The sequence below is a fragment of the Stenella coeruleoalba genome (assembly GCF_951394435.1).
Source record: "Stenella coeruleoalba genome assembly, chromosome: 15".
Taxonomy (NCBI): domain Eukaryota; kingdom Metazoa; phylum Chordata; class Mammalia; order Artiodactyla; family Delphinidae; genus Stenella; species Stenella coeruleoalba.
Window position 1 is genome coordinate 58,455,266 of NC_137161.1, and position 12,456 is coordinate 58,467,721.

Sequence of the window (12,456 nt, forward strand, 5' to 3'; positions counted from 1 at the left end):
ATCTGTGGTCCTTTAGTTTCACAGCACGCCTCTCATCTCTCCCAGCCTCGATTTCCTCATCTGCCGAATGGGAATGTGGGATTAGTGATAAGAGGAACCAAGTATCCGACAGGGTTTTTGGGAAATAGTAGCTGGGGTCTTGGGAAGCCCCTGGAGGGGAGTGTCAGCCAGGCTCAGGCCTCACGCTGACAGGGGCTCTGGAAGCTGCCTCTCCAGTCACTTTGCTGGCCCGCCATACGCACCTCCAGCAGCGGGCAGCCCGGCTCAGTGGTCAGTGTCCATGTGCTGTGGTTCTCAGCTTGCTGCTCCAGCACACCCCGCAGCTGGCACGGCCCCATCCGGAGGGCCAGGGAGCCGCGGCTGGTGCGGGGGCCGGGCCGGGCAGTCAGGCTGATGGCGCTCCTGGGCGGCAGGCCCAGGCGACCCAGAAGGGGCAGGGAGTGGGTCAGGTGCCCCAGGGCAGAAGGCTGGGCCCCGCAGGTACGGGCCAGCTGCAGGTGGGCGTCTCCGTGGTCACTGCGGAGGTCTGCGGCCAGGTCGAATTCACAGGGTCCCCAGCTCAGGCGGCCCTCGGAGTGCAGGGCCTGTGGGATTCCAGTTGCCTGGAATATGGGGAAAGTGGTCAGATTTAGGGGCAGCTCCAGAAGCCAAGGTGGGGGAGCTGGAGACGGGCTTGGGTGCGAAGAGGGCAGCGGTGGACCCACAGCCTGAACTCTACCAGCACCTCCCTCTGCAAGGTGACTGATACCGAGGGTATCCCATGGAGAGGTTCGGGCTCAAGCTCTGGCTGCACCACTAACTCGGTTGTTCCAACCTGCAACCTCAGCTTACCCATCTCTAAAATGGGAGTTGATTCATAGCATCAGAAGTTGCTGGGAGATGTAAGAAAGTTAATACCTGTGAGCCCAGAGCCAGGCACCCAGAAAGCACCGGCTATTGGAAATACATCACTAACATCAATGTTCACTGGCTGGAGGGTAGACACCTTAAGCAACTCGTTCCCCTGGGGCCCAGGACGCACCCCACATGGGGGCAGGGACCCAAGATGGGGATGAAAGGAGGGGTACAAGCAGCCCCTTCCTCCCAGGGCTGAGGACCGAAGGGGCCTCAGAGGGCACTCAGCACACGTGCCTAACGAATACCAGCTACTGCTTCGTACGATTCTCATTCTCACTCCCGGAGCCTCAACCCCAGGAACGGGGCAAGTGAGATGTGAGAACAGAATCAACTTGAGCCCCAGAAAGGAAGCGAACCGGTGTCTCAGGAAGGCCCTTTGCAAAAGGGGAGAAAATTCAGTTCTGGTCCCATCTTTGGCTCAAAGCTTTGTAGTCAACGAGTCCCCCAGTTCAAGTGACAACGGCAAAAAAAGACTAAAGTTTCTCATGCTGAGTGCAGAGCTGGGCCTACAGCAGGCGGTTAATAACTTGTGGAGGGAGGTGGGAACCTACATTGACCGGTGGGGTGGGGGCTTACCTCCAGCAGGGGGCAGTGATTCACCAGGGCCAGGGTCCAGTTGTGCATGGCGTTGGCCTCTGTCCTGACGTCCCCATGAGCAGTCAGGGTGCATGGGCCCAGGGCCACCTCCAGCTGGGCCCTGGGGGGTTCGTCTCTCCCGACGGACACTCGGATGTGGTTGTCGGGGGGCACCCCCAGCGCTTGAAGTGGAGGCCACGTGTGCTGGAGGCTGGTGTCCAGGTAGGCATGGCGGCCGCAGGCTGTGTGGACGTGGGCCCGGGCGAAAGTGTCCCCAGAAGATACCTGAGCCGCCAGGCTGGCCCCAAAGATATGGACCAGGAAGGAGCCATTCAAGGTAAGCACAGCTGGATTCTGCCGCCAAGAAAGGCAAGGTGAGCCCGAGCGGGTGTCCCTACAACACCCCACCAAGTGTGTCCACCGCCTGCCTGTCCACAGGTGGTCAAGGGAGCCCCCATGCCCCAGGGGCACCCACCACCACCCCTTAACAGGTGATGCTCACGTGAAGCACTTCTCTCTGAAGAGCTGAAACCGGCCTCCCAGGGAGTCAAGAAATTCGACAGTTCAGAGCACTTTAGGGCCCCTGACGCCCGCTCCCCCGCTCCCCATGAGGCCTTTGGGTCCTCCCTCCCGTTTCCTCCTCTCTTTTCCATAATGGAACCTCGGGCCTCTCAACCTCTCTGGTCTGGACACGTCCCACTTAACGCCTCGAATGGAAGTCACTGCATCTCTAAGTAGTGTACCTGGGGGTCCTGGAGTGTCTGCACGCCCGTGACAGAACCAGGAGCTGCTCTCAGCCCTTTCCTGTCACCCAGTGCTCATCTGTCCACCTGGGGTGGGGACGGCACCACTGATGACAGGGTGAATGCACGTATCACCCCCACCACAGCTACATGGAGGCCACAGAGGAGCCACGGAGCTCGGGGTGGCCGCCCACGGGGCACAGCCCACGGATTCTCCCGCCTGGACGTTGCTGACCTGCTCTAGGACTAAAGAATGCCCAATTTCCAGCCCTTTCCTGGAATTCCAGACCACGGCTCTCGGAGGGAAGGGCCGTCCATTCATGGCTCTTGTCCTAACCTTCCCGCTCAGTTAGTCTTTTCCGAAGTCACCCTCGCGCCCCAGCCCTGAGTCTTTCTCGCAGGTGCAGCTGCTAACTCCACGTGCCCCCTCGGTCTTAGGTTTCCTCTGGGGGGAGGCAGCCCATCTGTCTAGCTCATTAAGACCCTTTCAATCCTCATCCTCAATTCTCTTGGCTAACCCTCCTGCCATTCAGGCCACTGTGTGACCTTGGGAAGGTGACTTCACCTCCCTGAGCCTCAGTTTCCACATCTGTAAAATGAGATCATGCTTCCCTGGTAGCTGAAACCACGCCAAAAGAGAGGATACCAAATTGAGATGGGACCTGACATGCGCTGGTCCATTTCATGCTCGACAGTGCAAGGTAGGTGTTGCCACCTGCAGTTTACTGATGACGAGGCTGAGGCTCAGAGAGGTTAACGCCTGGCTAAAAGTCACACAGCAGGTGAGTGGCAGGTCTGGGCAGGAAGTTGTGTTGGTCTGATTTTCTGGTCCCTGTACTGGGTGGAGCTGCTACCACTGCCAAGCTGGAGGCATGAAAGTACTGCATCTTTTACGCTCACAGAGGTGAAGCTGGCAGACACAGTCCTCCCAAGGAGGCCATGTTCCCTCTATCCGGACAGCCAGGCGGTGAGCCCATAGCACCAGCTCCCAGGACCCCCAGGCAGGGCCCCAGCCCAGACACCCTGCAGCATCCACTCAGCACCTCCAGGCTCATGTCTGCCTGGCCCCAGAGCAGACCCTAAGGAGCAGAAAAACCTCTGTCCTCCTCCTCCAGGCCGTCCTCAGGGCTGTGCTCACTGGCTGGCCCCCCAGAGCCAACTGGACTGAGAGCTCAGCTGAGCCAGGCCTACCACAAGCTGCCCACCCAGCTGCCCACAGGGCAGCACTGACAAGGTCTGCAGGCAACCCCAGTGGTCACCCCACGTCCAGTTCACCCACAGCTCTTGGCCCAGGAGCCACAGGACCCCGCTGGAGATCAGGGAGTCCAGGCCTTGTGCTCAGGTCTCCCAGCCATGCCTTGCCTTCGAAGGAGAGGACCTACTCTCCACCTGCACCCTGGCCCGGGAGAGCTCGGAGCTACGTAAGCTGTGCTGTGCCCCAGCCTGGGCAGCATGCGTGCCTGTGAGCCCCACGCTCTGTCTCCCTCCAAAGACCCAGCTATGCCTGTCACCAGCCCAGCTCACCGCGGCAGAGGCTGGCTTGAAACACTTGGATTCTGGGTCACTGTCTAAGTGTGCTTACAGAAGGGACCACCCATCTGCTGTCAGGTTGGGCTGGGTCCCCTCAGGGCTGGGAGCCCAGATGCATGTTACTGGGGACGTGAAGGGCTTGGAGGAGGGGACCATGTGGGTCGGCCTGGCAGTGGCCACAGGCCCTAAGCCATCCAGCAGGCAGCCCCTGGTGCTCAGCCTGTGCCCACCCCCCCCCAGGAGGCAGACCACCATCTCCCACCCTGCCCTGCCTGTGACAGAGACCCCTGTACCTCGTGAGGCCACCCAGTGACGTCCCCCCAGCAGAGCCCTGACAGCTGGGCAGGCGAAGCGTCTCCACTGCAGTTGACCTAGGGAGACAAGCAGGGTGGGTAGGGGGCACGTGTAGGCATGAGGTGTCTCTCCCCGATCTTAACCCTGGACAGAGCACTGAGATACAGCTTGACCCCATCTCCCTTTGTGAAGGCCTCCCTGGGAAGATAACCCCCAAAGAGAGGTTTGTGCAGACCTAAGTGCTAACCCACAGAATCGTCAAAAACAGAAGTAACCAGAAAAAAACAGAAGTAACCTGAGTGCCAGGTTCTAACTGGTTCCTCATCTGATCCTCAAGGTAAACGTGGGAGGCGGGGATTATTAACAGTCCCATTTTGCAGATGAGAACACTGAGGCACAGAAAGAGTAGGCAGCTGGACTAAAGTTGCACAATTGGTAAGTGATGAAGCAGGCTGGATTCGGGCCGCATGGCTGGCTCGCTCACCCTGACACTCGGACACATTGGAGGGTTTAGCCACACCTGTGCCAGGCCCAGAGGTGGTTTCCTGCCTTTTGTTCTTGAGAACAATGCAAAAGACAGCTGTGTGTGTGTTTCCTTGTCTAGTGTTCCGGGTTTCTCCAGGGGAGGTAACCAGGAACACGAGCTGAAGGGTGAGAGTCTCAGCAGTTTTCATTTTACTAGATAGACCCAGAGCGCCTCTGAGGGAGCTGCGTCAAATACACTTCCATTTATGAGGGCAGGGGAGGGAGCGTTGACAGAGGGACAGGAGGACAAGTGGACAGAAGACAGAGAAGAAGAGTAGAAGGCAGGGTGGGGAGGAAGGAAGGGAGGGTGGATGGATGGGAGGAGAGGGTGGGAGGAAAGGAGAAAGGATGGATGGGAAATTTGGTGAGAGGCTGGGAGGGAAGGTGGGAGGGGCTGGGACGGTGAGAGGGGCAAGCTGGTGGGAGGGGCTACGGAGGTGGGAGGGGCAAGCTGGTGGGAGCTGGGAAGGTGACTAGAGAAGTTGCATAGGCAGTGGGCCCCGCCCAAATGGGGACTTTGGGTCATTTACCTGCAACCTTGAGAGGCCGTGGTGCAGCCCCAGGGCCAGCCCCCAGCGGCCGCCGGCTCCCTTCCTCTCCAGGGCTACACGAAGCTGATCGCCATCCACGTTCACCACCAGCGCAACCGCCAGACTGGGTCCCACGCTCTGCGAGAAGCAAAGCTGTGGGTGTCTCTCAGGCCCACTGCCCCCACGGGGCCCGGGCCCAGCCCCCTCACCCACCTGCAAGTGCCCGCGGCCGTCCACGGAGAAGGGGAGGCCCCAGCGCCTGAGGCCGGGCACCGTGTGGCCAAGGCTGGCACGGAGCCGGCTGCCCAGGGCGCTGGTGACCAGGCCCTCCAGGCCAAGGGCAGCATGCAGCTGCCGCTCTGCACTACGCAGCATCACATGCACTGAGAGGTTGGAAGCCACGTGGCTGTGCAGTAGGAGCATCTCTGCCTGGGAGGGGAGTCCTGGGGATGAGAGGAACCAGAAGATGGCACACAACACGGGAGCCAGAACAGGGTCACTGACAGCCCTCCTTCTCTCTGGAGGGTCCCCTGAGCCCTGAGGCAGACAAACCCCCCAGCTCCCACCTACTACCTACAATGGCCACACCTAGCAAGTGATAGGCCCCGTGTCCCCTTTGGATTCCTACCTCCCCAAAGACAGGGCATGGCCTCTCAGAAAGCACGAGGGGAACAGAGGTCTGATCCTGTGCTCTCCTCTTGTTGCTGCACCTTTGGGCCCCCCCAGGTCCCATGGAAATGTCCCCAAGAAGCTAGAGCTGGGGGTGTCCAAGCTATTTCTTAACCACAGTGCCGAGAACATCCTGGAGGCCCTGCTAGACCAGGCTTCCAAGCTGGAGAAGCCAGACTGGGGGCAGAGTCCTGGAGGAGGGGCCAGTGGCAGGGGCACCTGCCTCCAGTTTGGAGGTGTGTCTGTACTGGGTAGCAACCAGTGTTCTGGCTGAATAACAGCCCAGGGAAGATGGAGGCACTGGGAGAAGCTGGTAGGGGGAGGAAATAGAGCTGGAAGGTGGGTTTGGGGACTGGGGGCTCCTTTAACTCCCTAGGCTTCAGGCCCTAGGAGTCTTTGGGGGAGGAAGCCATTGGGCCCTATCCACCCCTCCTACCTGCCTCACGCAAGGTGTTGATGTTGTGACTCAGTGTGACCGAGAGCTGGCTGTGCCCAGGGCCCCAGATGCAGACTCCACCCAGAGCTAGGCTGACCGTGTCAGCATGGAGGCTGGCCTGGCCCTCAAGGCTCCCCGTCTGGGCCTGCAGTCGCCCCCTCAGCTGGAGCTCTCCTGGCAAGGCCTGGCTGCCATTCTGGACAAGGATGCAGGTCACACTGTGCACACTGGTGCTGTTCCCTGCCTTCTCGTGCTTGTCCCGCAAGAGGAATCCCAGCACAGCTGAGCCGGCAGTGACCTTGATGGTACCTGCAGAGGATGGGAGAGAACCCATACAAAAAAGGGGGTCAGCCCAGGGTACTGGGCTGCTTTGGGAAGGAAGGCAAAGAATCCTGGGGCAGGAAGTTCCTAGATCCATGATAAAATTCTAATTCATGTCGGAGAGAGCATATCTGGGAAATGGACCAAATTAAACCACCTCTCCTGCAGGATGCCCCAAGGACCAAGCAAGCTAATTCACAAATAAAAGAGATTTGGCCGAAAAGCAGCAAGCCTGATGAGGCGTGTCTGTTAATACCAGTGCTGAATCCTGCTCAGGAGAGTCACGGATCAACGTGAAAGAAAGCCCCCATTTTACAGACAACAAAACTGAGACCCAGAAAGCCTCGAGGGGTCCAACCTGGAATTCTACGGAGAGAAAAATTGCTCAGAGGTCTCTTCCACCCACTTGAGAAAAAGATTCCACACCCTTAAGCTAGTCCCACACACCCTTAAGCTAGTCCCATTCCAATACATAACTCATGCATTTAGAGAAATTCTTGCTTTTATCAGAACCATTTACATCTCCTGACCCCATGGGGCTCCAGTAGGGTCTTGACATGGTTCAAATGCCCTTATACCTCTCCCCTTTCATTCAAGGTTTGACTCGGGGGTCACCACCTCCAAGAAGCCTTGCTTGGCCTTTCTGCACCCCCAGGCTGGGTTAGACACCCTTGTTCTGTGCTACCAGACATAGAGCTCTTGCTAACCTCTATCACAGAGTCCAGAGCACTTTCTATACAGATGGGAATTTCTCGCAGAATCTTGAAATCATCTTTTTCAAATTCCTTACATTTTAGGGCCCTATGTCACCATGCCCTACAAGATGTTAACCAGTGTGAAATAATGCCAATAGAACAGTGTGGAATCGAGGAATAGACCCATACACAAATTGTCAATTGATTTTTGACAAAAGTGCAAAGGTAACTAACCGGGAAAAGGATAGTCTTTTTAATAAATGTGCTGAATTGTTTGGAAATCCACATGTGAAAAAACTATCGTGAACTTTACCCAAACAGATACACAAATTAATTCAAAATTAACCATATAAGAAAAGGGAACCCTCCTACACTGTTGGTGAAAATGTAAACTGGTGCAGCCATTATGGAGAACAGTAAGGAGGGTCTTGAAAAATATAAAAATAGAGTTACCATATGATCCAGCAATTCCACTCCTGAGCATATATCCAGGAAAGATGAAAATTCTAATTCGAAAAGATACAGGCACCCCAATGTTCATTGCAACAGTATTTACAATAGCCAAGACATGGAAGCAACCTAAGTGTCCATCAACAGATGAACGGATAAAGAAGATGTGGTGCATATATACAATGGAATATTAGCCATAAGAAAAGAATGAAATATGCTATCTGCAACAGCATGGATGGACCTGGAGATTATCCACATTATATTAAGTTAATTAAGTCAGACAGAGAAAGACAAATATCATATGATATTGCTTATATGCGGAATCTAAGAAAAAAATGATACAAACGAACTTATTTACAAAACAGACTTAGAGAACGAACTTATGGTTACCAGGGGGGAGGGTGGGGGAGGGAAGGACTGGGAGTTGGGAACTGACATGTACACACTACTATATTTAAAATAGATTACCAACAAGGACCTACTGTATAGCACAAGGAACTCTGCTCAATATTCTGTAATAACCTAAATGGGAAAAGAATTTGAAAAAGAATAGATACATGTATATGCTTAACTGAATCACTCTGCTGTGCACCTGAAACTGACACAACATTGTTAATATGCTCCAATATAAAATTAAAATTTTAAAAAAATAAATAAAAGAAAAGATACATGCACCCCAATGTTCATAGCAGCATTATTTACAATAGCCAAGCCCTGGAGGCAACCTAAGTGTTCATCAGCAGATGAATGGATAAAGAAGTTGTGGTATAACAGATGTCGAGGACAAACGTATGGACACCAAGGGGGGAAAGTGGCAGGGGTGGTGGTGGTGGTGTGATGAATTGGGAGATTGGGATTGACATGTATACACTGATATGTATAAAATAGATAACTAATAGATAACTAATAAGAACCTGCTGTATAAAAAAATAAATAAAATTAAATTAAAAAAAAAAGATGTGGTACAGATATGCAACGGAATATTACTCAACCATAAAAAAGAATAAAATATGCCATTGCAGCAGCATGGATGGACCTGGAGATTATCATACTAAGTGAAGTAAGTCAGAGAAAGACAAATATCAATATCATATGCGAGCACTTATATGTGGAATCTAAAATATGACTCAAATGAACTTATTTACAAAACAGAAGCAGACTCACAGACATAGAAAACAAACTTATGGTTACCAAAGGGGAAAGGGTGAAGGAGGGATAAATTAGGAATTTGGGATTAACAGATACACACTACTGTATATAAAACAGATAAACAACAAGGTCCTGCTCTATAGCACAGGAAACTGTATTCCATATCTTGTAATAACCTATAATGGAAGACAATCTGAAAAAGATATATATATATAGATATATATATATATATATATATATATATATAAAACGAATCACTTTGCTATACACTTGAAACTAACGCAACATTGGAAATCAACTGTACTTCAATAATAAATAAATAAAATTAACCACACACCTAAACTTAAAACCTAATATCATAACACTTCTAGAAAAAAAATATGAGAGAAAAATTTGTGGCCTCAGCCAAATATTTCTACCTCCACTTTTCAAAAGACACCATTAAAAAAATAAAAAGACATAGATCAGGAGAAGATATTTTAAAACCCCTGATAAAGGACTTGTATAAATGGTTCCCTAATTCAATAATAAAAAACAAGCCACTTGATTTTTTAAATGGGCAAAAGGTTTGAATAGACACTTCACCAAAAAAGATTTACAAGTGGCAAATAAGGCAATGAAAAGATGTTTGACAAAATTAGTCATTAGGGAAATGCAAATTAAGACCAAAATGAGATACAACTACAAAAACAACTCGGCTGATCAAAGAAACAAACAAACAAAAAAACCCGAAGCCAAAAACTGCCAGTACAAATTGCTAGCAAGGATGCAGAGCAACTAGAACGCTCACACATCGCTGGTGGGAATGGACAATGGTGCTGCTACTCTGGAAACAGTCTGGCAGGTTCCTATAAACATATACTTGCCACACAACCCGGCAATCCTACTCCTAGGTATTCACCCAAGAGAAATGAAACCATATGTTCCCACAAAAACCTATAGACCAATGATTATTGAAGCTTTATTCATAATTGGAAATTACGGGAAACAACTCAAATATCCTTCAGCTGTGAAAGGATAAACTGCAGTATATCCATAGAATAGAATACTACTCACCAGGAAAAAGGAAAAAGAACTACTGATACAACTTTGATGAACCTCAACCACATTACGTTGGGCAAAAGATCCCATACTCAAAGCTTACGTGTTGTATGATTCCATTTCATGTGACATCCTGGAATAGCCCAAACCATAGGGACAGACAACATCTCAGTGGTTGCCAGGGACAGGGGGTGGGGGAAAGGCTGATGACAGTGAGCAGCAGGAAGGAAATTTTTGGGGTGATGGAACTATTCTGTATCAGGACTGTGTTGATGGGTACACAACTGTATGAGTTTATCAAAACTTGAAGGGGTTTTCCCCATATGTAAATTGTACCCCAAGAAATTATACCTTAATAATTGCCTTCAAAAATGTGGGCCTCCCTGGTGGCGCAGTGATTGAGAGTCCGCCTGCCGATGCAGGGGACACGGGTTCGTGCCCCGGTCCGGGAGGATCCCACATGCCGCGGAGCGGCTGGGCCCGTGAGCCGTGGCCACTGAGCCTGCGCTCCGCAGCGGGAGAGGCCAGAACAGTGAGAGGGCCCCGTACCGAAAAAAAAAAAAAAAAAAAATGAAGCAATGTGGGACTTCCCTGGTGGTCCAGTGGTTAAGACTCCACCCTTCCACTGCAGGGGGCACGGGTTCAATCGCTGGTCAGGGAACTAAGATCCCACATGCTACATGGCATGGCCAAAAACAAAAGAAGCAATGTGTGTTAAGAGATCAGCATGAGGGTCTGTTAGTTATCAGCTGCAAATGATAAACTTCAGAAAGATGAAGGGGAGACCATCGTGTAACTCAAAGTAAACTTGAGAAGAACAGCACGCTGCTTGATTGTATTTAAATTTTTTCAAACCCATGTCATTTGATCTTTAGACAGGTATTTTATTATGCAATTTGGTTTTGCCACAATTTAACCAATTAGGAATTAGGAGGGTCAGTGTTAATATTAAGATTAGAGAATGACACTATTCCCCCAAGGTAGGTGGGAAAGCAGAGTCTTTAGATTCTGAAACACAGGGCCCTGGACAGATGTCCAGCTAGGGTGCTACGGTCAAGGATGCTTGAGCAGAAGATCCCATTTTGTATAATTCTGACTTTTGGAAACTTGTTAATGTTTCACATAATCAAAAAATAAATGCACAAAATCAGTAAAGATAGGGGGAACCTGAAAATGGAATACAAACAGAAACCAGTGAACCAACTGTACTTCGAATGATTTACAACATCACACGGGGTGGGTGGGAGATTAACTCCAACTAACATTTAAACACCGTGTTTGCGGACTTTCCTAGCGCAGTGGATAAGACTCCACACTCCCAATGCAGGGGACCCAGGTTTGACCCCAGGTCAGGGAACTAGATCCCACATGCACGCCGCAACTAAGAGTTCTCATGCCACAACTAAGGAGCCCGCCTGCTGCAACTAAGGAGCCTGTGTGCCGCAACTAAGATCCAGCACAACGAAATAAATAAATATTTAAAAATAAATAAACACCGTGTTTAGATTTATACCCTCAGGCCAAAGACAAGAAGAACTCTAAACAAATATTGAATTCTAGTTAAAAGGGTTTATTTCCTCAAAGGTATAGGTTAGTAATTCTGACTACTTTCTATGTATCCTAGGGCTGAAGAAATAACTAAATATGTTGTGAATAATTGGAGCCAGGTTTCTTACTGTTGAAGAAGGGGATAAGAAATATGAAAAGGGGGAAGAAACAGAATGAGCTTTTTGATGATGGACTGGAATTAAGGACTAATGGTTGTAAACTTATTTACCTGTAGATAGACAGATATAGTTGTGTGTGCATGTATGTACACACATATATTTTCTTGGTCTGTCCATTGAGAAGGCCTAGAAAGACAGATACTTCAGTAGGAGTAAATACACCTAGAACCCAGATCTTAGTTTCTAAATACCGTTTTGCACAAAAAGGAACCAGGAATCCTTGGAGAAATGACTTATTCCATCTCAGGGAAAATACAACATGAGATTGAAACATCTTTTTGGTCATAAAGGAAGGAAGTGGTCAAGGAATGATAGGGACATGTCAAAAGGACACAGGAGGAGTTCTATTTCCATGAATGGTGGAGACACTTAAATGGACCAACCCTTGCAAGGTAACAATTGTACACTCTGGGCAAAATATATGAAACAGTTACCTGAAGTGGCTGGAGACTGACCATAAACAGGCAGACAGTGGAGGGGAGTTAAAACTTGAAGGAAAGGACCAGCAATAGTTGAGTTGTATGTTTTTACTCTTTTTTGGTGCCATGCAGGGTGAAGGAAACTCACACAGAAATCTATGGTCTTACTGATTAAAGAATCAAAGAACAGAGTTCAAGGTGACAATAGCAAATGGAAAGTGAAGTGGGAAATTCCAGAGAGAGCCACATGGGGGAATCCCAAATTCTACCTATAAACTCTCTCCAAAGCTAATCCTTGAACTTCACAAGGGTAGTACAGACTCCAAGCAGACCAGCTAAGATAAAAGAGCTGAAAATTATTTCCACTGCAGCCCACCAGAGGAAAGACAGAGTTTGGATTTTGAGCCCAGCCAAGTTAACTGCATGCTAAAATTTTAAAAAATAACAATACTCT

The 12,456-nt window shown here is 50.2% G+C and overlaps 1 protein-coding gene across 1 annotated transcript in view; it reads right to left on the reverse strand.

Annotated features, from left to right (window-relative positions):
* Window positions 1-12,456, reverse strand: part of LOC307198494 (uncharacterized protein) — a gene marked incomplete at its 5' end in the record, with an annotated part of 144,476 nt that overhangs the window by 38,650 nt on the left and 93,370 nt on the right. The window contains 5 exons of the mRNA XM_079945463.1: window positions 243-602; window positions 1,474-1,827; window positions 4,040-4,117; window positions 5,096-5,538; window positions 6,201-6,509. Coding sequence (XP_079801589.1) covers window positions 243-602; window positions 1,474-1,827; window positions 4,040-4,117; window positions 5,096-5,538; window positions 6,201-6,509 — 1,544 coding nt within the window. The remainder of the gene's footprint in view (window positions 1-242; window positions 603-1,473; window positions 1,828-4,039; window positions 4,118-5,095; window positions 5,539-6,200; window positions 6,510-12,456) is intronic.